Raw genomic sequence first — 26,371 nt, forward strand, 5'->3', positions numbered from 1 at the left:
ACGTATGCAGTTATGTGAAACTTCAGTTACTTTTCTTTTTCCTAAACTGTCAGTGTTTTAAATCTTAGCAGTCTTAAATCTAATGTTCATTGTCCAGCCTCTCTCCTCACATTTTGATCTTAATCTGGTAGATAACAAAAGGCCTGAAAAAAGAAGCCAATCAGCCTTGGCCATGGCAATGCCAGACACACTATTCTGTTCATGATAAGTAAATGCAATCTATAGTATTTTTTTTTAAAGATCAAATGACGACTTAATCACTTGACGATTTCCAATGAGATAATAATAAGCCTTGTAGGCTTGTGGTTTTGTTGATTGCCGGATGACTTGACCGTCAGGCAGATATCATTTACACACACACACACACACACACACACACACACACACACACACACACACACACACACACACAAACACACTTGCCTTTGTTAATCTATTGAGGATTTCCTATTTATATTCAAATGCGATTATTGACTGTGCTTCAAGATTCGCATAAAGCACATGGGTAAGCCAATGCTTTCTCAACCACTTATCCTGTGAGGCTCGTTTCTGCTATACTGATGTTTTTTTTCGCCCACTGAACAGATTTATGAAACCACCACCCGAGATGAGAATGAAACTCAGTCAATAACACACCATGGAAAGTAGGGGAAATAAATTAGCCAATGACACCACTTTCACCAATTAACAGGAGAATGGGCGGGAAATGGCTCAGGTAAGAAGGGAAAAAAGATCCATACCAGAAATTGACCAGGAAGTCAGTCATTTTGATATGATGCAATTTTTGGACATATTCCATTGTCATACTTTTGAGAAATTCCCACAAAGAATTTGCCCAAATGAGCCCCAATTGCAAGAAGGAATCCGAGAAAGGTTCCCTATCCCTGGATTACAGGTGGTCATTATTGGTGCATGAAGGGGTTAAAAAAAATACAAACATAATTCTTTGCCCTGACACCAATGTCACTAATAAGCAGGACAGTGGGCGAACATGTTATTCATAGCACGATGCACAAAAATAGTTTTAAGGGCCGCTGCACTGAAATCAACAGGACATCAGACATCCTTTTGGCTTGAAGTAGCCATTTCGGGCAAATTCCATGGCTTGGACCTTGGAAAACTCCTCCTCAAAAATTCTGTAGCAGGTATCCCAGACAGGTTCGCAGTAGTAAACGCGGAAGCTTTTTTTGCATGCGCCAATTAATTAATTAATCAAGCATGGTACCAATTATTGACGACTGATCCACTTCATTGATCCAAGAAAAATGGTGCAAATGTCTACCATAATCGGATGAAATCGAATATGAAAAACTCTCAATTAGCTTAGAAATGGTCTGACTGTTGCTAGGAACCGAGGATTCAAGATTCTGTTTCTACAGAACTAGAAACCAGTGATAAAATAATTGGCTTGTATATTGCTGTTTAAAAACACCACACAGCAACTACAAGGTCAAGCAGATACATTGTTCCTGTTTCCGCATGAGTAAGAGCCTTGTGGATCTATTCTGTGAATATGGTATAAACAGCAACTGCTGACTGTGAGAGATTTTGCCAGTGCGCTCTTGCTTGCTGATGAATTTAAAAAATAAGACTCCAATCGGTTACTGTCAAATTTATCCCGTTGGCTCTTCCCATTTGCTGTGACAGACTGTGAAATGTCTTTTGAAAAGAACTTCAGGAGGGCTTATCTCCAACTGGGGGTAAAAAAAAGAAAAAAAGAATGACGATCAGATTTAGAAGCCCCTCCAAGCGTCGACTTTGTTCCAACATGGGCGAAGGATAAAAGCTAACTGTCAAGCTAACACGGGTACGAGGTTCAGCTTGTGCCATTCGACTTGAATGAAACGTCGCCCCAGGCCGGCACCAGGCATCTGTGACTGTTTTGTTGCTATCAATATTTGTTGAGATCTCACAAAATTTGAATATACAGCATTTTACATAGAACCCAGTGAAGGTGAGATTTTGCAGAGACAACATACAGTATACTTACAAACACGGAAAGTCCTTGTCATGCAGTTGCGGGAGAAGTGAGTGTCAAACTAAGACTCCACATTTCACACTTTTCTAAGGGACTGTTTTACGTACTTGGAGGCATTTATTTTTGTCATAAAGGATGAACGCTTTAACCTTCCTTCTTATCCTCAATATTTCTCAACTCAAGCAAGTTATTTCAACATTATGAGGCATTCTTATTTTCCTGATTGGGGATCAGCGATGCATTTATTTGACAGCGTGGTGTATTTTCCCTGTGGGGAAGCTCAGTGGATTTCGATTTTTTTTTCACATGGCTCCTATGATACCAAAGCTACTGAACTTGAGAAGATTGTGCGGCAGATTTCAACATTTCAAGTGCTTCGGCAGATGTTTACAGTTTTTGAGGGAGGCATTTATATTTCCTCATACATTTTGGGTGATAATGTAACCTCCTCCTGCCACTCATGGTAATGAGTATTAGGCTATAGAAAGTCATTCACAAAGAGCATTGTTGCACATTAATTTTCCTGGTTGGGAAAAGCGAGGCGTTGGCTGGGGGAGTGGGAGGGGGGGTTGTTGACTAACTGGAGAGGCAGATTTCAACCTTCTTCCAAATCCTCATGTCATAGCTCTTGAAAGCCAACGTGCATTTTTATCTTTTACTAATGGGGAACTGGAAGACATTTATTTGAGGGTGGTATTTATTTTTCTTCAGTGGATAATTAAATGGATATGATTTTTTTTTGCTGATTTATGATCCAGCTTTTGAGGCCTATTTAGAAAAAAGTCACTCCAGTTTTCGAGGGACTGTTTTACGTTATTTGGTGCTAGGTGTCTACAGCATTCAAGGGAAGCATTTATTTTTCGCACACATTGGGTGTGAAAAATTAACCGATCTCTGAATTTCCCTCCAGTGATGATATTTTCTGCATCTGAATTTGAACCTCCTACTCATGAGAATGTCACAGCTACAACAAGCTGCGCACATGTGGGACCACCCATTTTATTTGACTAAGAAGAAAAAGGGAGCTATTTATTTTGGGGCTCAGCTTCATAGTACATTCTCAGTAGTAACTGACCGGCACAAACTATTGTAACTACGAATTCAGAGTTACTACTTATTTATATTGATTAGCTCAAATATCGGCACTTTTTACCTTCGGGAGGCGGTTATATATCGGCTCTAATTCCAACAAATGTTTGTCTATTTAAGGGAGGCATCTATATTTCCGAATCAGTAGTTTTCTTAAAAATGTCAATGTTTCATCACTACTGGCTATGAACGGAGATGATTGCATTCATTGCCTTTTTTTTCCTTTTCCTGAAGGAGGGGTGAAAGGAGACATCTTTTTGAAGTGGGTGTACAACAGGGGTGTCAAACTCATTTTTGTCGCGGGCCACATTATAGTTACGGTTTCCCTTGGAGGGCCGTTATGAATTTTGGGATACCCTATAAATGATGAATTCCCTCCACATCTTACATAAACAGCACACATCAAATTGATGGAGCACTAGTTTTAAAATCAGAATTCAAGTATAATGACTGTTATTGTGGATTATATATGAATTTGAAATTTTGGTTCTGACATTAGCAAGCATTATGGAATGTGACATGCTTAATTTGCTTTTGCGGGCCACATAAAATGATGTGGCGGCCCAGATTTGGCCCCCGGGCCTTTCACACCATAGTGGACAGTATATTTTTTTCAGACAGTTAACATTGCTTGTAAACAACCGTGCGTGAAGGTGTATTTTTTTTTTTTACGCCAAGGTTTTGTCCTTAACTCTTCATATATGATCAATAGGGTCTATGATCGGAGATAACTGTCGTTGTCTGTTTTTATTTTTCTCAATGGAGGAAAAGGGGGCCGTACTATTGGAGAGACGTTAATTTGTTTAGACCCACAACTAACTCAAACCACAAATTCAATTTTCCGTGAATTCGACACATGCACACTGAGCAGCGTGAACCTTTTTATGCATGCCCCTCCCGCAAGAAGCCCCTAGGCCCCCATCGAACCTGTTTGGCGCCTCCTCCCGCGCGTCACGGATCCCCCTTCAGTCGCTTTCGAGCGAGCGCATCGGCTGCTGCAATCAGCCAGCAGGTTGTTGTGTCAGCTGCCGTGTTGTTTCCCCATCTCAAGAGTCACGCCGACTTGCTCGAGACTTTTGGTGGGTGGGACGAACGACGACGACGACGACGTCAGCGAAGATGGTGATGATCGGTGGATGGTCAAGTGGCGTGGCGCAAGTTTACGTTCTCCTCGTGGTGGCCTATGCCGTGTTCGGTCAGTTCAACTTTTCACCTGCTTTAATTGATATCTCGTCTTGTTATTGTGTGGGCTCCTTTGCTTTTCAAGTTGGAAGGAAACATTTTGAGCTAATTAAGTTGATTTTCACGTCCGCTGTTTAAATGACGAAAGTGCCACATTGACCTCCCATTGCTTTTTGTACACTGAAATTGTAATAGCGATCAAGACCACCAATGGTTTTGAAAATACTCCCTTTCTAAGCCTTTAGAAAATCCAGCAAATGTATTGTAATGTGTGATGACTAACTGGATTAACTCATTGAATACCACCCCTTTTCACTGGAGCAACCCCCTCAATCCCTCACATTTTACTGAATTTTGACTGATTTGCAAGGCCCACAGAATTTTCTGTTCTATGGCTATATATACATATCAAAAGAAAGGTGAGACTCTTGTCTTTCGGCAGAAAAAAAGTTTGTTTCTATCTTTCTCCATTCATTGGCAATCAGCATTAGAAAACTGCAAAGTTTTATGGACAAAGGCCGATTTTCTGCAGAAATCCAGGGAAAATGAGCTTTTTTGTAAAAGCATGCATTTCAAGCATCATTTCAAGATTTACACTATTTTTTGCTTTTGTGACAGCTCAAATACCTCAATAATGTGTTCCTCCTACAAAAGAACATGACTTGTAATGTTTTTGTAGCAAAATAATTTATTTGCACACAACAAAACTATTTAACTATGAACAAAAGTGCAAATTGAACAATGAACGAAAGTGCAGCTGTGGAGAGGATGGTTTTTGGCTTCCATCCAGTTTGTCACCACATCGATTCATCTCACCACGTCCAGATGAACGACCTATAAATGATAGAAACATAAAAAGTTCCAAATATATCTTGCTGCAGAGTAAGGTACAATAATTTTATTTACCTTTCTTTCCACCACCAAAGCAAGGAGTCGTCATCTTTTGGCTTCTGGTTGGACAATCTGTAATTTATAGAAGTATGTACAATTACCACACTTTTATTTTTCAATTTCTTTATTGTTGCTTTCCACCTACCTTTCAACATCTCTCTCACACGCATACATGCTCGCACACTGCTATTTATACCATTCATTCCACGTTGCTCAGCATCCAATTTGAAATGAAATGGAATATGAATTGAACACTAGTGGTTTTAGCAGAGCTGAGCGGACCAAATGTGTCCTGTTTTTTGTTGTTGTTGTTTTGTTTTTTTAAAACCTATGGCGACACGCAAGTCAGCACATTTACGGCGCATATTTTCCTCCACATCTACGAGACGCATCAACCGCACATAATTGATTAGTGTTACTGGCAACTTTATAGTATAGCGGGGAATGTAACAGTGCATAAAAGTGACTGATGAGGCATAAGAAGTGATGAAGTTTTGAATGGGAACTTGCAAGCTAGTCACCAGTTACCTCCTCGTTCCAGCGGCTCTGAAGAAAACTCTCAGCTCCTTTCCGTTATGTCCGAAGGCACGTATTCGTCTGACAGATCGGGATCCAAATCGCTCTCCAATTCATCGTCGTCGCCGTCGTCATTACGAGACGATTCCAGCAAATCGCTGACGTGTGCCCTGCGCCGGCCATGCGAAGCAATGCAGCCTCTTTTCCGTCATTGCTGGAAGTCGCCGGGGAGACGATTTGTGGGCGATGTGCCCCACGGGAGGCATAAAATGCTCTGCCAAGCGATGGTCCTTGACGTGGAGCATGTTCATCTTCATCAGATGAACTCGAAACTCGGCGTGAACTATGCGGGCCGCATGCAGCACGCCATGTTTGCGCAGGTTGATGTTCGTTTGACGGGTGCCGCTTTCGATTACGTGACCGAAGTGTCATCTTCTCTTCCACACAAACACCATCTCCTTTGTTGTTTTGTTTCGAGGACACTTTTATACCGAAAAAAACCCAATCCTTTTTAGTTGGTGGTTTTCTTTTCTCCATCGTTGCTAGTTGCTAATGTTCCAATCCACTATCCACATACGCCCCTCCTCCACTATACGCCCTTTCTACTACTTCTGCGGCGTGATCCTGGTGAATTTTTGCTGATGGCCATTATTTTGCTATTTAACATTGCTGTCAAGCCTAATCCTTCGGTGAGAAGTTGCATCAGACTCTCTTGCACCCTCCCCCATGAAAAAACATGATTGACGTATTAATACGTCATGGGGAGGCAGCGGCCATGCTAATTGACGTATTTATACGTCAAAGGGTGTAAATGAGTTCAAATGACTTCCAGATCGCGCAAGGGTATGACTGAATGAGTTGCCTTTGCAAAATCTATTGCTTTGATTAGCGTCCTGCCAATTAAATCCAACCTTTCGAGACCACTTCAGACCTCCAATCGATTATGAGCATGCAACACCGTTATTTCAAGGCCAATCAATCACATTAACTGTCAATTAAACTTGAACACTGATTAAATGACTAGGCTAAGTCACACAATCCCCAGATTGGTTTTAAATACACTACATTTGTAACACGGTGGAAAGAGGTCAAATGGTTTTGAAAACTGTCTTTTTAATGCCAGAAGACCTCTCATTGTTTTTTAATATCGATACACCCATTATCCGAGCCGCTTATTCTCTCTCGCTGGAGTTTATCCCAGTCTTAGTCTTCGGGCAGTAGGCGTGGTACACCGTGAAGTGCTTGCCAGCCAATCAGAGATACACATAGACTCACAATTACACTTCGGGACAATTTAGAGCAGGGGTGGCTAACTAGTCAGAGACTCAGAGCCAATTTTTTTACTGTGTTACTGCAAAGAGCCCCCCGCCCCTCACACACACACACACACGCACACATTTTTGCCCGAAGACCGACTATTGGGCACCCCTGCCTTAAAAACGGAGGGAATTCGCTGACTAGCTTAGCACTTAGCGCCATTGTATGCACATGAGCGGTGATTCAGTCATCTGATTGGTTGCCCTCTATGTCAATCAAGTAACGGGATTGGTGATAGGCACCGTTGTTTGAATGGCAGCGCCATCGCCGATGCGTTTCCGACAATGGTCTCGTGACCTCAGTACCTGCATTGAACCAGCCAAAGAGCTGCATGCGGCTCGTGAGCCGTGGGTTGGCCACCCCTGATTTTGAGTGTTCCATTAACCTGCCATGTTATGTCTTTGAAATGTGAGAGGGGAGTACCCCGAGTAAAGCCACAGGCAAGGGGAGAACACAGGAAGACCGGAATTAAACTCTACATCTCTGCACTATGCGGCGGACATGTTAACCAATTGATCACTTTGCCGCCCTATTTTTTTAACAGTGCACCTAATTTTCAAGACTCAAGACGACCGCATCGATTGAAATACACGAGGAGGAAAATTTTCCCTTGATCTTGTGCTTCCATTGGTTTTTAAAAACAGTGATTCCATCACCTTGCAAGACCTCGAATGGTTTTGAATGTGTCACACTTCTGATGTCACTCAATTAGACATGTAATTGTTTTCAGAAATTCATTCATTCATCTTCCTAACCGCTTGATCCTCACTAGGGTCGCGGGGGGTGCTGGAGCCTATCCCAGCTGTCTCCGGGCAGTAGGCGGGGGACACCCTGAATCGGTTGCCAGCCAATCGCAGGGCACACAGAGACGAACAACCATTCGCACTCACACTCACACCTAGGGACAATTTAGAGTGTTCAATCAGCCTGCCATGCATATTTTTGGAATGTGGGAGGAAACCGGAGCACCCGGAGAAAACCCACGCAGGCCCGGGGAGAACATGCAAACTCCACACAGGGAGGCCGGAGCTGGAATCGAACCCGGTACCTCTGCACTGTGAAGCCGACGTGCTAACCACTGGACTACCGGGCCGCTCGTTTTCAGAAATATTGTATCTATTCCCAATCCTGAATTTTTATGCTCATGCTAAAGCAATAAAAGTACAGTCATAATTAGGTTTTCGACCATAATCCGTTCCAGAAGGCTGTTTGAAAACCGATTTGTTCGAAAACCGAAACCACGCTCTTAAAAAAAAAAAAAAGAAAAACGTTATTGAACACGTCTGTGCACAATGGAACGCTACCCGAGGAAGTGATACTTCTTCGGGTAGACGAGGAAGTAAGAGGATGTAAGGAAGGCAAGAGGAGTTAAGTGATGCATTCAAGTGCGCTCAGTTTGTTCGAGAACCGAAATTCGGTCATCATCCGAGGCATAAAAACCGATTTGGCCGAGAACAGAGACGTTCGAAAACTGAAGCTTGACTGTAGTGACTTGCTGCCATCTTTTAGCATCTCAGTGCCAATGCATTATGTTGAAGTGACTCGATGAGCTTCATTTAATCTCGGCATGTTGGTGCCAAGGTACCATGGTGAAGTGAGTTGAGGCGCCGTAAAGATTTCCTTCGTTGCTCATCCGAGTGCATTAGTGTGATTTGTCTGAGAAAAGAACATGAAGATGAATGGTGAGGTGTTGACGCGGGTCAAACAATCAGTGAGGTTTCAGGGCATAATTGTGCTCTTCAGAAGATAGAGGCTGTTGAAAAGCTAAGAAAATAATGGTGGTGATGCCTTCAGTTTACCCAAACAATGAGTTCGTCACGATGTGTAAACAGAAGGAAAAAAAAGAGAGTACTTTTCAGTGTAATTGTCAACCGATCTGTGAGCTTTCAGGGTTGATTTTGATATTTCTGGACACAAATCAGAAGAACGGGGCACAGAAATAAACTGACAAGATAATGATGGTGAGGTGCTTAATTGACTTGTTGAGCATTTTCTCATGGGATGTACTGTAGAGAAATACAAACATGTTTTAGGTTGCAGTGTTGTGCTTTGAGGGCTTGCTCTGACTCATAAACCCGTAAAGTAGAAAAATGAAGACAATAATGGTCGTGAGTTGTTTCATTTACCTGTTGAGAATTTTTTGTCACAGGATCTAGAGTAGAAACAGCAGCAAGTTACTTCTGAGGGCAATTTCCAACCAATCTTTCATGGATTATTTGGACACCGATTTAACCCATAAGATGCAGAAATACGTAAACACTTATTCAAAGAAAGAACATAACAGTGATGAGATGAGTACTTTTATGTCTTGGTGGGTGTAAACAATAAGAATGTACAGGATTGGGGAAAAATATCTTTGTTTGTCTTCGAACTTTCTTTGAGAGTTATGGGGGACTTGTACACCCATAAAATACAAAGAAAGGTGCTAAAAATGGTAGTGCGGTCTTCAATTTTTCTGACAGTGATTTTGGAATATCCGTCATCTGAATCATTTCATCCTCAATTCGCCTTTCAGGGAAATTACCCACCAATCTTCAATCTTTCAAAAACCTGTAAAATATAGGCATCGTTCTGAAATGGGGACGATAATGGGAATGAGCATTCGTCATCTGAACTGCTTGATCCCCTACTTCACTTTTCTGGGAAATTTCCCACCAATCTCCAAGCTTTCAAAAACTTGTAAAATAGAGACAGTTCCCTCAGTTCAAGAAAAATAAATTACTGGAAGCGAGTTGATTAGTGGACTTGATGATTTTGTTTGTGAGCATATTAGAATAGAGAGTAGTGGGGGAGGGGGGTTAAGATCAGGGGATGTCGTTAATATTTGTCAAATGTGGGCATGTGAAGCCTTTTGTGACTTTTTGGTGATTACGAGCTGTATAATTAAATTCGACACGACTTGCCTAGAAAAAAGCATTTTTTCCAATATTTTTCTTTGAGATTCCAGAGATTTTTAGTATTGAAAACATTTTTTAAGAACGATAAATCATAATTGTGCGTTTTAGCTGATTTGTGGACTGAGCAATCACCCTGTGATTTTTATTTTTAATTTTTTTTTTAATGCCATTTTTTTTTTGGTGCACCTTTGAGATCTATTCCTCGACGTGTTCTCATGAATGTGAATAATGCAGCAGAGATGTAATTTTAGCACGATGAATGATTTGACACGAAAGAGGTTGTGACAGCATGAAATGAAACTGTCACTCAAATGCCAACTTGGTTTTGGACTCAGGAGTGAGTAATACTGTTGCTGTTTTGAGTGTGCGTGTGCACATACCTATGTGGGTGTTTGATTTTATTGTATTTATCTTATAACATAAAAATAAACACTTTCACCCTTTCAGGGACAGCAGTTACAACAGTGGAAAGCTTATATTATCATGTTGCAGGGTGCATGAAAGGGTTTGAACTGCAACATAACAAACGGGTTACATGTTTGTTTAATTTATCAATATTTAAATAGGATGTGGGGCGGCCCGGTAGTCCAGTGGTTAGCACGTCGGCTTTACAGTGCAGAGGTACCGGGTTCGATTCCAGCTCCGGCCTCCCTGTGTGGAGTTTGCATGTTCTGCCCGGGCCTGCGTGGGTTTTCTCCGGGTGCTCCGGTTTCCTCCCACATTCCAAAAACATGCATGGCAGGCTGATTGGACGCTCTAAATTGTCCCTAGGTGTGAGCGTGAGTGCGAATGCTTGTTCGTTTCTGTGTGCCCTGCGATTGGCTGGCAACCGATTCAGGGTGTCACCCGCCTAGTGCCCGAAGACAGCTGGGATGGGCTCCAGCACCCCCTGCGACCCTAGTGAGGATCAAGTGGCTCGGAAGATGAATGAATGAATGAATGAATGAATGAATAAATAGGATGTAAATTTAAAATATATGTTTTTAAGTCTATTGCTGAAAATAGAAGAAACTGTTGAAGTCAGCAGATGTTTTATCAGAAAATGTTTTAACATTGATCGTTGATGGCTCAGTACTACGCGCGCCTGACTTGCCATTTGTCCAAGTGTCCTTCAGCAAGATACTGAACACCCGGTTGCTCCTGATGCCGCGTCATCAGTAGGTGAATGTGGGAACAGTGTAAAGTGGTTTGAGTACCTGACGTAGAAAAGTGCAATGGAAATGACACCACACTCATTGATGCTAAGTACGTGAGTGTGAATGATTGTTTCTCTCTATGTGCCCTACAATGACTGGCAAGGCAACCAGTTGAGGGTGTGTGTGTGCGTGTGTGTGTGTGTGTCTTCATGTTCATATGCTTCCACGTGTGCGATCGGGTCGATCGTGGGTGCTTGGTCGCTCCAAAAGTCGATTTTTGGGCAAAAAAGTGTGGTGTGTGTGTGTGTGTGTGTGTGTGTGTGTGCGTGCGTGGCTCTTTGCAGTAACACTGGAAAAAAATTGGCTCTTAAGGGGTGTTCACACGGCAAGATTTGGTCCGGTGCTACGCCGGGGCTGCCCCAGTAGAGCGTACACACGTGCAAATTAGCTCCGGCATAGCCCCGGACAAAGGCTTACACCGGACCAAATTTGATCCACCTCAGGGAGGTGGTTTAAAAATTTGCTCCGGAGCAAATGCTCCTTTGCGAAGCAGAACCGATGTAAATTTGCACGTGTGAACGCAACTGGGTTAAATTCGCTGTAGAGCAACTGCTTGTGAAGAGTACGTACGGGGAAAATGCGTTGCTTTCGTGCTCTGTCGAACTTCCGTAATGTGTTTGTTTAATAACGACACAAGACTTGGCTGGTAACATCTTTCCTTTTGTAGGAGACCAGACTGTCTCGGAGTTGTTAGTGTAGTTTGTTCCTTTGTTGTGTGTTTACAACCCCCCACCCCCATATAATTTATTTTGTGATTTCCTCTCTTGATTTTCTGTTTGGCGCAATACGTGTTTGTTTTTCTGAGTGTCAATAGGATAACACTTGGTAGTGCTGGACATATTATTTTTCCTTTTTTTTTTTTTAAACATGACTTTTAAAAAGGTATCTGGAAGAAAAGAGAAAAGCCAGCGGAAGGAATTTTCCGTTTTTTCCACCTCATCGTAACAATTCAAATATAGTTTTGAACCTTGGGTCAATTTGACATGAAGCATATCGAGAGCATTCGGAGTTGTTATTTTCAACTTGTTTGATCGTTCAGAATAAAAAAAGATGGCCTGTAGAGTACATAAATCTGATTGTACGTAACGCATAGCAAACAATACACAACTATAAGTAAGGCTTTTCACATGAAGGTCTAAAAGTGGCGTTCGATACAAAATGGGCTGAGAGCTTGTGAAATTGTATACACTTTTGGTGGGTGTATGGTGCATGGTGTGTAATGAGGGGTTGTGGGGGGGCATTATCTGCCACTTTCGCTCCAGTTTGAGTCAATACCCGACAGACTTTTTAAGTGTGGGCGTACCCGAGAAAGCCATTACGCACACAGGTAGTATCTTTTCTGCAGGGCTGCCTTGGCAGTCTGCCAACATTTGGAAAAGAGAGTTGTTTTTTTTGGTTCCCCCCCCCCCCCAAAGGTCAGGCTCTGGTGAGGGCTTCTAATAGCACACAAATTGAATGTTCTGGTTCGCACAACTCTGAGTTATACCATTTTTGTCAGTTTTTACAGATTGGACTCCTCTGCGGAAACACCATAAGTTTCGTCTGGGACAGGGTTGCCCAACCACCGGTCAGTGGACTGGTGCCGGGCCGCGCCCGATTTGGTACCGGTGTGCACAGAGACAGACCAAGATTGTATTTGGTTTGTTTTGTTTTTTGTCTTTGCTGAGCGTCAGTCAACCATCCCTATGCAGCATTTGTGCACGACACTAGTCAAACGGAGTCCCCCTTTCTAACATTGGTTTGCAAGTTTGAATAAACAAAATCCACCCGTAGAAGAAAAAAGCAGCAGTACACAGAAAGTACTGTAACAGTAACAAATTGACAAACGCACATCTAAACGCGCAGCAGATGAAGCTGTTTGACGAGAGACGTTGCACCCCTGGCGGTATCTCCAGAGCGATGTCGAGGAGGAAGCCGTTTCTCAAAAAACCCGTTGAATGATTTGAACAAGTAGCACCCAAGTTATCAAGTGGAAACCTTGAAAATGTGAGAAGTGTTTGCACAGCCTGCCCACGTAACAGCGGTTCTTTAACATTGTTCGAAGTACCGAACGCAACCTGTTCATCCAGTTCATATTCACATTCATTGAACCCTTCATTAAAAAATAAAAATATGATGTACTGTATTTACTGTATATTTTTTTATTTTACAAATTCAAGACATAAAAACGCATTTATTAAAAATTGAAAAAAATGAATAAAATCAAAAAAATCAAAACATCCATATTCGTTTTTTTTAAAATTGTGAACAAAATGGCTGAGCCAGTGATGGCCAAGCGGCTGTGTCATAACGAATTGACATGTTGAGTTGGGTGTGTCTTAACCTCCATGGCAGAAGCTCCGTCGAACCCCTGAGACTGATTCACCGAACCCTTAGGGTTAAGAACCACTGAATTAGACATTTAGTCACTAATTACTCACCAGCAGCCACCAGATGAAAGTATCATTCAATTGTGTCATCTTTTATCAGTCGCGTTTGCAAGTAGCAAGGTGCTAACGCGGTATCTCGGATTATAACTTAAAAAATATTTTGTTGACATGATAAAGTGTATTTATGACTTCTAATTGGTTCGTTTCTTTGTAGTTCACCTTGTTATTTTATATTATTCTACATTCGTTGAACTATTGAATGATAAAGGAATGAAAAAAATTTTCATCAAACCTTGACTCTATAATTATCTTTGTTGTCAGTACCGGTGCTTTAAAACTAGCAATTTAAAAGCAGTTTGAAAAAAAGGGTTGCCATTCTGCAAACGGCATCTACTTGTGACAGAAATTAGGTTGGGGAACCCTGTTCTAGGAGACATGTGCCCCAAACAACCTACGTACCTGTCAGAGATTTTCACCGGGACAGTAAACAAAGGCTCGACGCAGGAACAGATCGACTTTGACTGCCGGCAGGAGGTGCAGTTCTCCATGAAGCCACTCGGTTTGCGGTTCCCACTGTCACCCGACCTCTGCAACCTCTTCCGGCCTTTTTATTGACTGTATATGCAAATTCCAAGGAATATATCAGAAAAACACTCCCTTCTTCATTAACATGCCACCCCCCTGGACGGCCGGCCCCATTGGGTCGCCCCTTAGACAAAGCATTCTCTTGGTGCCAGCACCAACATCCATAAACCAACAAAAACGTAGACATTTTAACAAGCGGTGTTTCCACAAACTGACACGTCTGTGACCTGGCTCGAGACCCTTTCTCATGATGGAGCGTACAAGTACTCCCTTCCGTCCAAAGTTAAATCTTCCTTTCCAAGTTGTCAGATAACAGGCGCCAGTTTGTCTACTAGTGCTGGTTAAATCTTTCTCTCTGAGATGTAGTCAGGTACCCTGCGCTCGGGTCCCTTGACCTCCCTGATTCTCTGTGCTTCCATTGTGTGCAAGATGTTCTGAACACAAGCATTTCGAGGTCAATCAAGCATCTAACAAGATGAAACTTTAAAACATGACAACGTTGTGTTTGTCGATCCTCACATTACCTCTTGACTACCGACGTGTTTCTTCCATCCTATCAGAGGTGATTGCTCCAAGACTGCAAGTGAAGGTCAGCTTCCCCTAAAATGTCAAAAAAAGAAGTGATCAAATATATGTGTGTACATACAATTGTGTGTACATGTCATTGACTAAATATGCGTTCAACTTTTGTTCCGAATCAGCTTCTTATGACTGGTTACGACGCGATTCTCTTCTCATTCATTCCCGCAGCTTCACTGTGCTTGAAACCGTGTGGATGCTGAGCGTCTACAGCTGGGCGTCTCGAGAAAGTTCAGAGCCCGTTGTCCCAATACATTGAAACGAGACGAGTCATTGGATAAATGCTGGTTTTGTCCCGCCCATCAGAGAGCGAAATGAGCCAATCGGTTGGTGTCGGCATCCGTGGGAGCTTTTTTCAATTCTCATTCTGTTCTGAGTTGAACTGGAAACTTCTTCTAATAATCTTAGCGACACTCTCTTTGTTGAAAACGACCAACGACAGATTAATATTTTATTTCTGGTGTGTTTTATTGTAGTTGCTTGTGTTCGCAGACTGACTTACAGTATATCAACCCAGTTAAGACCCTGGAAAAGAGGCCTTGTTGGTATGACAGGGTCACAAATCATTTTCTTGAAAAGGAACGCAGAGTAGAATTCACGTAAAATTAAACGGAGACATTTTATGACCTAGGACGAAATTGAGCTTCCCCACCTTGACAGACCAGCATCCGCCACTACATCCTATATACCTAACCTCCTACCTTCATCATCACTATGTGGCTCCCGGCCTACCAACAGACCGACTGACCAACCTACTACTTGTATTCAACTGCCCATCACCCGACCTGTGTCCACATCGATCAGCAATGCTTCCTCGGGGAAGTGCAGTGTGATGTGGAGCAATGTTATTTAGGTTGATGGTGACTGGCGGCGGTGTCGAAAAAATGCATCATTCTTCATAGAATGTTTTCAAAACAGCTGCAGCTGTAACAAAGCGCTTTACAGAACAGTTAAGATACAGTCACAAAAAGAATAGAAAACATAAATGTCAAATGGTGAGAGAATCAAATCAGTTGCAGTTCTGCATGACTGCAGCCACAGAAAGAAACCCCATTAATCTCACACCCTTGCAATCCCGCAGAGATTTCTTTCATTTGTATTATTGATGTCTTTGGAGCATTTGTGTTTCTTTGTTTCTTTTTACTGGAGGGTCACAAGAACAGGTTGGCAGGTAGGTAGATATGAAGCCCCCTCCAAAAATATTGGAGCGGCAATCTCAATGACTTTGTTTTGGTTTTCCACTCAAGATATTTGGGTTTGAGATCAATAGGGAGGACTTTTATTTCATGGTATTTGCATCTAGATATGTTAAACCACTCAAGACGGAGCATCTTTTGATTGACGCCACCCACTTTTCAAATGGACAAAAATATACTTCTGAATCCATTCTGCTGTGGCCATCATAAGTTAACACCATCAATAAAGACTTGGAAAAAAAGCATTACCATAGCCATACCACACGATGCTCACCATTCATCACCTAAAAGAATCAGAAGGCCAGATTGGCTTTTACAAAGAAGTACCATAAATAGATTGTTGAGCCAGAAAAGTTTTGGAACAAAGTTTTTGTAGACCACCAATGAGGTCAATTGAATAACCCACAAAACATCCGAACTGTGGGTGTTATTTTGTACACAGCAATCCTACCTTTTGGGTTATTTTGTGGACTATTCACTGTACCCAACTTTTCGGTGCATTAAATAATCCCAAAAATTGGTTCAAATTGACCTGAGTGGTGGCCGTTCCCTTTTTGACTTAGAAATACAAATATTTTTAACACAACAATGTTTAGAATGTGTAAAAGGTAATTAATTCCTGTCAACTTACACACCTACCTGCCTGTCTACTAACAACCTAGCGTCTCTCCTCGCTACTTTCTTTTCCAGCTGCCAACTTGACCGAAGAAGCGTCACCTTCGTGCCCCCTTGGCTACTTCCCGTGCGGCAACCTGAGCATGTGCCTGCCCCAATTGCTGCACTGCAACGGTGCTGATGACTGCGGAAATCAAGCGGACGAGGAGAACTGCGGTGAGCCACTTCCCCAGTCAGTCAGCCAACCTTTTTTTTGCTGTTGTTTTTTTTCCCCGCCCCCACATATGTCATAAGATAAGATAAGAAATCTTTTATTAGTCTCGCAATGGAGAAATTCCCAATTCACAGCTGCAAAGTTATTAAACGAAGAAGTAGAAGAACACAATATAGGAGCTGCTGGAAAGGCCGCCACTCTCGCGGTGCCATCTTGAAGTCAAAATAACACAACACAACACATAAGACACAGACAGTCATGCAATCTCAAGACACAGGCAGTCATGCAATCTCAACCGATATTTCTGCAAACACTTTGTTGTTTGAAGCAGTTATAGATGAAAGAGGAGAGAATCAAAGTGTCCTTTCACCAGTGGATCAAAGACGTCATGCTGAAAATGTGCACACATCTACTACAAGCTAAGTTCGACGGCAAACAAGAAGGTGACGAAAATGTGTGTAATAGGTTGTAAGAGTTCTGTTCATCTGTAAATATGTACTGGTGGGACTGACTGGTAGAAAGGTAAATCGGTAGGAGGTTGATCGGTATGTTCATGTATAATAGGTAGGTGAGGAAGAGGTTTGTTTATTGGTCGGTGAGTAGCGAGATAAATACGTAGTCGCCTTCGTACATGTGCGCAAATGTAGATATCAATCTAAATAAGAGGCATGACAATAATGTGCAATCCATCTATTCTATGAAACACTTCATCTCGCCAGCCATTTTCTGAATTGCTTATCCTCAATATTAATAAAATACATAGGGGACACGGTAACAGTCATTTCCTGTTTAGCTGTGTGTTTAACATGATATCATATCATTTTCTCTCCAGACACTTATTAACTTGCCTGCTATTTTGCTGTTATATGAATATGCTCCCCTTTCACGCAGTTCCAGCAAGACTTGTGGGAAGATTGTACTCAATCACCAAAGCACTTAATTGCGGTCTTTCACAAATACATTGGGCTATCTTAGCAATTAGCATGGCTTCTCTCGCTGTTAATTACTCCTACTAAGCCCTCCGTGAGAACGATACTTGTAAGAAGCATAGCTTATTCGCCGCTATGGAGGCTGAATTCGGACCAAAACCAGAGCATGTTGTTTAGCCGCAGTAATATTAGTCAGCCAGGTCTCATTGCTCGATAGCTGCTGCGTCGTAAGTAGCACCGATCTTGCCTCGACCTGCCAACCACCCGCACGTAGGTGACCTAAGCAGCCCAGTGAATTTTTTGGAGCCATTTTCGCAGTTCAATCATCAGAAAACTAGAAGGTAGGATGCCAAGTAGTTTGCTAGATAGATCAATTGGTTGTAGGTTGGTAAATAGGTGGGAGGTACCTAAAGTACAGGAGGTCTTCTTAAAGAAAAACTATGCAGGTTGGGGGGTAGGCTAAATTCTTACTGGTCGATTGGTGATCAAATCCTTATGTCATGCAATGAAATTGTCACGATTCGGTCTAACCGAATCAAGTTTTGGAACCCAAAAGTGTAGACGCCAGACAAGGTCTCGGAAGCAAAAAATATTTAATGTACAAAAATCGCACCGACAAAGTAGTTAATAGTGATGGGTCCAGCGACACCGATGCGTTGATGCATGCGCCGGGCTCACAGAGCAAACCGCGTGTCGCTTCATTACGTCACGTGATTGACACATGAACTGCACCGGCGCAGTTTAGACTCCATCGGCTGCGTTGACACAGTCCAGGCTGCTAATTGACACGCGAACTGCACCGGTGCAGTTTAGACTGCATCGGCTGCTTGGCACAGTCCAAGCTGCGGCACTTAGTCCAGGGGGCGTCGACTCAGTGCAGGGGGCGTTGACGCAGCAAAAGCCCGCACAGTGTGTCCTAAGGAAGTGCGTCTGGCGACACGATGCCGATTGCCGAAACAAGCTAGACCCCACCGAATAAAAATATATGTTTGGGCAATACGGAAAACACACTGATTATCAGAAAAAATGTGCCCGTCTGACTTCTAGCATCATGTCGGCTGTCATATATTAGGCTATTATTATATGAGAAGTGCTTTATGAACGTTTGTACTGTACCTCATACTCCAGTTGATTGAGAGATCCCGCCTATAAGGGGGAGATCCAGAAAGTGACTGCGAGTGAGAACACCGCATGTTTGATGACTCTGCCACGTTGCTATTAAAAGTCACATAAAACGTAAACCTTGTCTGCTGACCATCATTACATCGGCTAGGCTAGTTTAGCTGTTGTTGTAGTTCAAAGCTTAATATGTGGCGTGGGTTGGGTCAGCGCCGCAAGTACATGCTCGCGCGCACAGCTGAGAGCAGCAGACTATCTACTGCTGAGACGCGCTTCACTCGAGTGACGTTGCTACAGTACGTGCATATTATCGAGCAGCTTCCGGACAAATACAAATTATCCGCCGCGTAGAGCCATTTTGATATCCTTTTGGAGAATAAGGTATTCATTAAAATCTCCTTGTCTCACCAAGTGCCTCTCGGATTTTTGACATGTCTTATTCCATTGTGTGTGTGTCTTCTCCACAACAGGGGAAATAGCATGCATTAAATGCAACAGACTGAAATTTAAAACACCGGAGCATCTTATTTTTCTAAATCAAAATTTGTGAAGACAAAGCCCACAAGCATCCTCACTCACATGAATTTCACATTATTGAAACACATTGAATGATGCAATATGAATGCATGGATGTGAATGATATTGTCAAGGGTCAATGTCATCTTTATTGTCAAATATGCTTTATGTATGACATGCAGCATAGATGAAATTTCTTCCTCTCAATACTAAGTGCATACATGCATGTAAACATGCTGTGCATTAAACACATGCAGCTAAGAACGGATAGCAGCTACACTATATAAAAAAATACATGTAATCTGAACAGTATAGACAATATAAACAGCATAAATAACAACATAAACAATGGCGCTTGAGGCTACACTGAGCTTTTAACTCATTTAGTACCAGTCATTGGGTAGAGTGAGGTAGTGCATTGTATACACGTCATCATCAAATCAGTTTGTTCAGTCTGTCAAGTGGGTTGGCTGCAGGGATTTTGAAGGTCCAGCAGGTGGCAGTGGTCAGCGACACAGTATCGGTACAGTATCAACACAATGTGTCATTGTGTCGACACGCCTCATGAGGCGTGTCGACAACTCTCGGTACTACCGAGAGTTCAAAAGCGAAACACGACCAGATCTATAGCAAGAATAGTCTATGGGCAAGGAGGCATCAAGGCATAACAAAATTCCGACAACCAGCAGACAGATTGTTGGTTCTTAAATACACAGTTCCTTGATTGAAAGATTGGCAGCAGGTGTGCAGCCAGAAAGTCTGCTCAGTCTGCCACCTGCTGGCCAGGCCAAGGACAGGAACATGACAGAAATATAAATTAATTATATAAAAAATTATCGACTGTGATTTTCTGGATTTATGTTTGAGATACTGTCCCGCATCGTTGAAGAATACATTTGATACAAATTACAGACCTCTACCTGCTTTTATAAGTGGGAAAATATCAAAAACCAGCAGTGTATCGAATACCTGTTATCCCCAAAGTATATTGTACACAGCAAAAGTGGGGGTGGGACAGGTGGCCTTGACAACAACAAACTGTGTGTGTGTGTGTGTGTGTGTGTGTGTGCGTGTGTGTGTGTGTGTGTGTGTGTGTGTGTGCGCGTGTGCGTGTGTGTGTTTGTGTGTGCGTGTTCACAATTCTAAGGAAGATGAAAAAGTTGTGTCTTCACATCACAACAGATGTCTCAATCCAGGAACTGCACAATTTTGAACATTCTGTCATGGTTTCGGATATCTGGAACAGAATCGGATACCACAAACCTGGGCAAGCATCAAATCTTGATCACAAAAGTTTATTAAAGGTCAACTGTGAAGTAATTTTAGAAAATCCCAAATGAAATACTTTTATTTCACAAGTATTTCAACAAAATAAATTAAATAAAGGCAGCCAGGTGGACGAGTGGTTAGCACACCTACCTCACAGTCAACGCACTCATAGACGAACAACCATCCGCACTCACACTCACACGAGGCACAATTTCGAGTGTTCCATTAACCTGTCATGCATGTTAATGGAATGTGGGAGGAAACCAGATTCCCTGGAGAAAACCCACGTAGGCAGAGGAAGAACATGCAAACTCCACACGGGGAGGCCATAGCTGGAATCGAACCCTGCATCTCTGCACTTTAAGGTCAACATGCTAACCAGTCGACCACAGTGCCACCCATTAAATAAAGCATGAAAAAAAGAATTCCTATTTTGTTAATTTGACAAAGTAATAATTTTCCCGAATTGAGATCCTGACGAGCATCAAACCATGAAGTGTGACATCACTTCAAGACAACAATCGTGGGGCTCACTATGGAAAGTGGACAAAGCCAGTCAGAAATCATTTCGGAAAGTGATGTTTCAAACTTATCTGAGGGGATCCAACTGTTTGAAGAGTTAGAGGAAGAGGACATTGTTGGTCAAGTGTATGTTGGACCATACATGTACGAGCCAGATGCTCAAGATGCAGAGAATGTTGTGCCTGAACGGCTGGACGCAGAGTGGAAATGAGACCCGTTGGGACTGGAAGAGCGGTAAGCTTACAAAGACTGTGCTGATTAGTCTAGCGTTATTGTTTGCAATCCAATGCAGTGCTGTGCTTTAAACACGATGGGATTACCTACTTGGCCCATGGCTTCCCGCTAGCACTGAGAACACAATTCATCGTGGGTTGGTGTCCCACATTCTCATTGCTAAAGTAATTCTGCCGTCCACTCTGCGCCTTATATCGGCAACATTGTTAGTTGTACACCATTACAGAGGATTCCATCCATGCACTCATATAGTTTGAATGTTTTCGTATAGAATTACATCCATGTACACGTTCTTATAAACGGCCTGTGTTTAGCACACCTACCTTTTTTGCACATCCGGTTGCGAAAGCACAGATCTTTGTGCTTGTAACAAAGGATGCTGCTCAACACCTTTGTGAAATATATTTGTTTTACAACAACAAACCAGTATCTTTCCAATTCTCTGGTCCATTTACATGCCCTGTACTTTTCTTGTAGCCACTCAACCGTTTGCGTGAATGTGAACAGTGGATTGCTACATCGTCGAGGCATTTCGTCAAATAACTCTAACAATGGCATAGAGTTATTTGACGAAATAATAGTGATTGTCCCATTAGAAATGGGACAATCAACTGGCATTCGGCATTCTGTAAATGACATCACTCGCCGAACAAAAGCTTTTTCGTTGTTATGCGTGTCACTATGGCTCTAACTATGAACCTGGGTGGGTTGCGTTAAAAAAAATGAAGAAAAGTATCCGTGAAATGGTTTTAACCCTAAGTAGTACTCAAAAGATGGTTGGCCAAGTTTACTTCACAGCTGACCTTTTAGCAAAACCCAAGACCGACAAAGTCCAACAAATTACACTGGGAAATAAGAACCAGGACAAAATGCAATAAACCAAAAACGCCTGCAAAAGTCAAGGAAAAAAATGAACGTAAATTGTTTGTCCCGAAAAGGACAAGGACAATCCAATTCCATGAAACGGGATAAAACATCATGTTTAGAAGTATGACAAAAAGTAGCGATGTTGATGTGCTAAAACTTCGGAGCGTGTATCGAGTGATGATGGGGGTATTTCCGGGTGTATTGAGGCTTGCTTCAGTTAGGAGAGGAGCTGAAAATGATGGCGTTCGAAGCCTCGCCTGCTGGTGTACTATGTGACTGATTCAGGAAATGCTTCAGTTTGTTGCGCGATTTTTGACAGAGTTGCCCCTCAGGCAGTGGCTCGATGAAGGCTCTTTGTGCGTGTGTTATTTTGAGAAATCATTTCATCATACATTTTATTGTATTTTGTCATAACCAATAGTCAAAACTGATGCGAAAATCATCAATTTCAGTAGTGCAACACGCCATTGTGTAGGCAAGCTCCAGCTGCGTGCAATTATACACAAGCAGGTGGGCGTGGGTACACATGAAGCATTAAGAAATGAACCATTAGTGCACAGGTGTCAAAGTCGAGGCCTGGGGGCCAGATCTGGACGGGCACATCATTTTATGTGGCCCATGAAAGCAAATCAAGCACGTCAAGTTCCATGATGCTTGCTCAAGTCAGAACCAAAATTTCAAATTGTCTTATGTTATACACAACAACAATCATTATTCTTGACTTGTGATTTTAAAACGAGTTCTTAATCCATTTGTTGTGTGCTGTGTAGGTAATATGTGGAGGGGATTAAACATTTATATGGTCTCCCAAAATTCATAATGGCCCTCGAAGGGAAACCGTAACTATAATGTGGCCCGTGACAAAAATTAGTTTGACACCCCTGCATTAGTGGAACCAAATGTCTGATGTGAAGCCTCCTGTCACAAAGGTACTCACGAGATCAAAAATATAAAACGTGGCTACAGGAGTACGAGGCATGAAGATGGACGTGCGTCTAGAAACAACAAGCATTTGATACGAGAGTTGTGAGCGAGGCTGAATTATCCGACATCGGGTTTTTGGCTTGGCAGTCTGTTTTAAGGAAGATGATGATGACAATGAAAGGATGCGGCGCTGGAGGAGACACTCTCCGATCCTGCCCACTCAGAGACAAACAGAATCACGACAAATTCAAAGCCCAAAACCAGTTTGACCTCGTGAGATGACATTTGGTGGGAATTTCTATCTTATCATGACGTCCCAAAAAGCCATGCCGGGAAATGCATAGGTCTCTCATTTCTGTTTTAAGCAGCTATTTTAGTCTTACTTTGGAACTCTTGTTCCAGAAACTCCACAATTTTGAAAATTCAGCCCCCAAAATCAGTTCCACTGAACAACGTGAAATTTAGTAGGCAAGTCTCTAATGAGTCGACACCCCAAAAATTCTCAGGAAGCCACACCGAGAAAGACACAGGAAGTATGCCACTTTTGTTTTGAAGCAGCCATGTTCAGCTCATTTTGAAACTCATTTTGAAAATTCCTCCGCCAACCAGTTTGACTTATCAAGATGACATTTGGATAGGCATGTTTATCACGCATTGTACCGCCAAAGTATCAAACAAGCAATTTCCAAAAAGGCACGAGAGGGAGATTTTTCTTCTCTTTCTTTAGACTGTCAGTGCACCGAATTAATCGCTCGTGTTGAATTTTCTCGCCTCCGGCATGTAAGGCTAATTTTTTCTCCCAAATGTTCTAGATGTGTTGCTTCCCCCCACTGACCTTTCAGTGATGGTGATGATTAATGATTCCAGGGTAATGTTGTGTGTGCTGTCATGTTTGCTCCTGCGATCTGAGCACAGCATACATTAATGCATATAGATTACTTCAGGAGAATTGTTCATTAACACATTAAAGAACACATCAATTCACCGTTTAGCATAGGTAGACGGTGGTCCTGTGGGTTCAACAAACTTCACTGAGACCTACCACTATACGATCACGACCCGGCAGAAGATCTGGGGGGCACAATTTTCTATTTCTCTGCGCTCTGCTATGGCCATAACGGGTTTACCACCATGTGCAATAAATAAATAAAAGTTATACAAGCAGTGTCAAGTGTCGAACCTGGCACCTTGTGAGGTGAAGTCCAACATGATATCCCTTGCGCCATTAGTTCAGGGAATTTCATCCAACATCTCTCTGTGCTCCCGCTTGGAGGAATATTGCGGTACCAAATTATCACTCCTCAGTCAACTGTAAATGAAGAAGTTTACTGCTGCGCCTGTGCATACTAACCACTATATGATCACAACCTGAGAGAACAGCTGGGCTATGCTGCGGCCACAATGGGTTTACACCATGTGCAAAAGTGCAAAAATAAATAATTAAATAATCAAACTAGCTAGCCAGGAGTCAAACCAAGCACTTTCTGATCCATAGTCAGATGTGTTATCCATTACACCACTAGCTCTACGAATTTAATTCAACATCTGTCTTTGCTTCCGTGTGGAGTAGTATTTCAATCCAAAAAGTAATAATCGGCTGCAAAATCCGCATAGTAATTTATTGTAAAGTGTCCTTGGGTGTCTTGAAAGGCGCTTATAAATAAAATGTATTATTATTATTATTATTATCAACATTCACCAGGCTACCGGGCAAGTCAAAAGGAAATCTATGATAGAGAAACGGTCGTTACTTCTGGTTATTCCCAGTGGGAAAATGATCAGCTAACAGCGGCAGGCACAGGTGGCTGGCAAGGAAGCCATAAATGTTTGATTTGCACTCATATTGAATGCTTTCAAGTGCTTCAGTTCATAAAGGAAATACTGCAGCTCTCTCCTGGCCTTTTTGGAAAAAAAACATTTGAGACTGCTGCGGCGTATGTGTGTGGAGGAGGGTTGCTGTTATAAAGCCAAATTAGTTTTTGTGCAATTTACAAATCCTGGTTTCATAACAGCACTTCCGCAGATTATCCACCCGCTGTCACCTCTTTTGTGTGTGTGTGTGTGTGTGTGTGTGTGTGTGTGTGTGTGTGTGTGTGTGTGCGTGTGTGCGTGTGTGCGTGTGTGCGTGTGTGCGTGTGTGCGTGTGTGCGTGTGTGCGTGTGTGCGTGTGTGCGTGTGTGCGTGTGTGCGTGTGTGTGTGTGTATGTGTGTGCGTGTGTGTGTGTGTGTGTGTGTGTGTGCCTTTATGTCTTTCATCACTTTAATACAGCCTTTTCTGATGAATCCGTGATCTGAGGTTAAAAGTGGAAATTTGAAGAAAGATTGTAGCTAGCATGTCACTTCTCAATCAGACGCCGATAAGGAACCATCTATAAGTCTGAAACTTCAAGATGTGTGACGTTTTTATGAATACTAAAAATGCTAAAGACTTTAAAAGCAAGAACTGGTGCCTGCCATACATCAATCAGGAGTCATAACTTTTTTTTTTTTTTTACTCAATACGTCTTTCTGGTCACTGATCAGAGTTGAGTGGTGCTAGTTTGTGCAGTGGTCTGATCCATCTCAGTTGGAGGAGTAATGAAGTCTTAACGTGACCCGGGTCACCAACGAATCCTTGGACAGAAACGCGATAGTGGGGATGACTGATCGAACTTACAGCAGAACGTAACTTGTCTATTTGCTAAAAAAACAAAACAAAAAAACACATACCTCGTTTCCTCACACGTGAGGGGTTCATTGAAGACTTTGATTTGTCTTTATGTTTATAAAAGCGTAATGAGTTATATTCAGTCTCTAAACTGTCTGTTTTTTCCACAATGTATTTAACTGGATTTTCAGTTGTTTTTGATATTTACAAAAACACAGTAGATAAATAGAAGACTCCAATTTGACTTTGATGTCTACAAAAACACATCTGATTCATCAGTAAAGTCACAATTGTCTCTGACATTTACGCATCATTTTAATTTAAGATGCAAAATCATCTTTTAGTTGACAAAATAAATTTGGTTCAGTGAAGACTTTGACTCATATCTGCTATTCATGAAACCATCCGTAAGTTCATTGAAGACTCTGAATTGCATTTCGTGTTTCCAAAAGGTTAGGTTACCTTCGCGGAAGCGTAAGGATTGTCTCTTTGAAGATTGTCTTTGAAGTTAACGAAAACAAAAACTGCAAGTGTTCTTTGATGTGTGCAAAAATATACCTTTGCATCATTGCTGATTTTAAATTGTCTTGACATTTCCCAAAACATCCATCCATCCATCCATCTTCCGAACCGCTTGATCCTCACTAGGGTAGCGGGGGGTGCTGGAGCCGATCCCAGCTGTCTCCGGGCAGTAGGCGGGGGACACCCTGAATCGGTTGC

At 42.2% G+C, this 26,371-nt stretch overlaps 1 protein-coding gene across 1 annotated transcript in view; it reads left to right on the forward strand.

Moving 5' to 3' along the window:
* Positions 1-4,015: 4,015 nt before the first annotated feature.
* rxfp1 (relaxin family peptide receptor 1) overlaps positions 4,016-26,371 on the forward strand; it is a 62,691-nt gene continuing 40,335 nt past the window's right edge. Inside the window, exons 1-2 of the mRNA XM_052059373.1 lie at positions 4,016-4,262; positions 16,486-16,626. Of these exons, the coding sequence (XP_051915333.1) occupies positions 4,187-4,262; positions 16,486-16,626 (217 nt within the window). The 5' untranslated portion in view covers positions 4,016-4,186. The remainder of the gene's footprint in view (positions 4,263-16,485; positions 16,627-26,371) is intronic.

This window comes from Hippocampus zosterae, chromosome 1 (assembly GCF_025434085.1).
Source record: "Hippocampus zosterae strain Florida chromosome 1, ASM2543408v3, whole genome shotgun sequence".
Classification (NCBI taxonomy): Eukaryota; Metazoa; Chordata; class Actinopteri; order Syngnathiformes; family Syngnathidae; genus Hippocampus; species Hippocampus zosterae.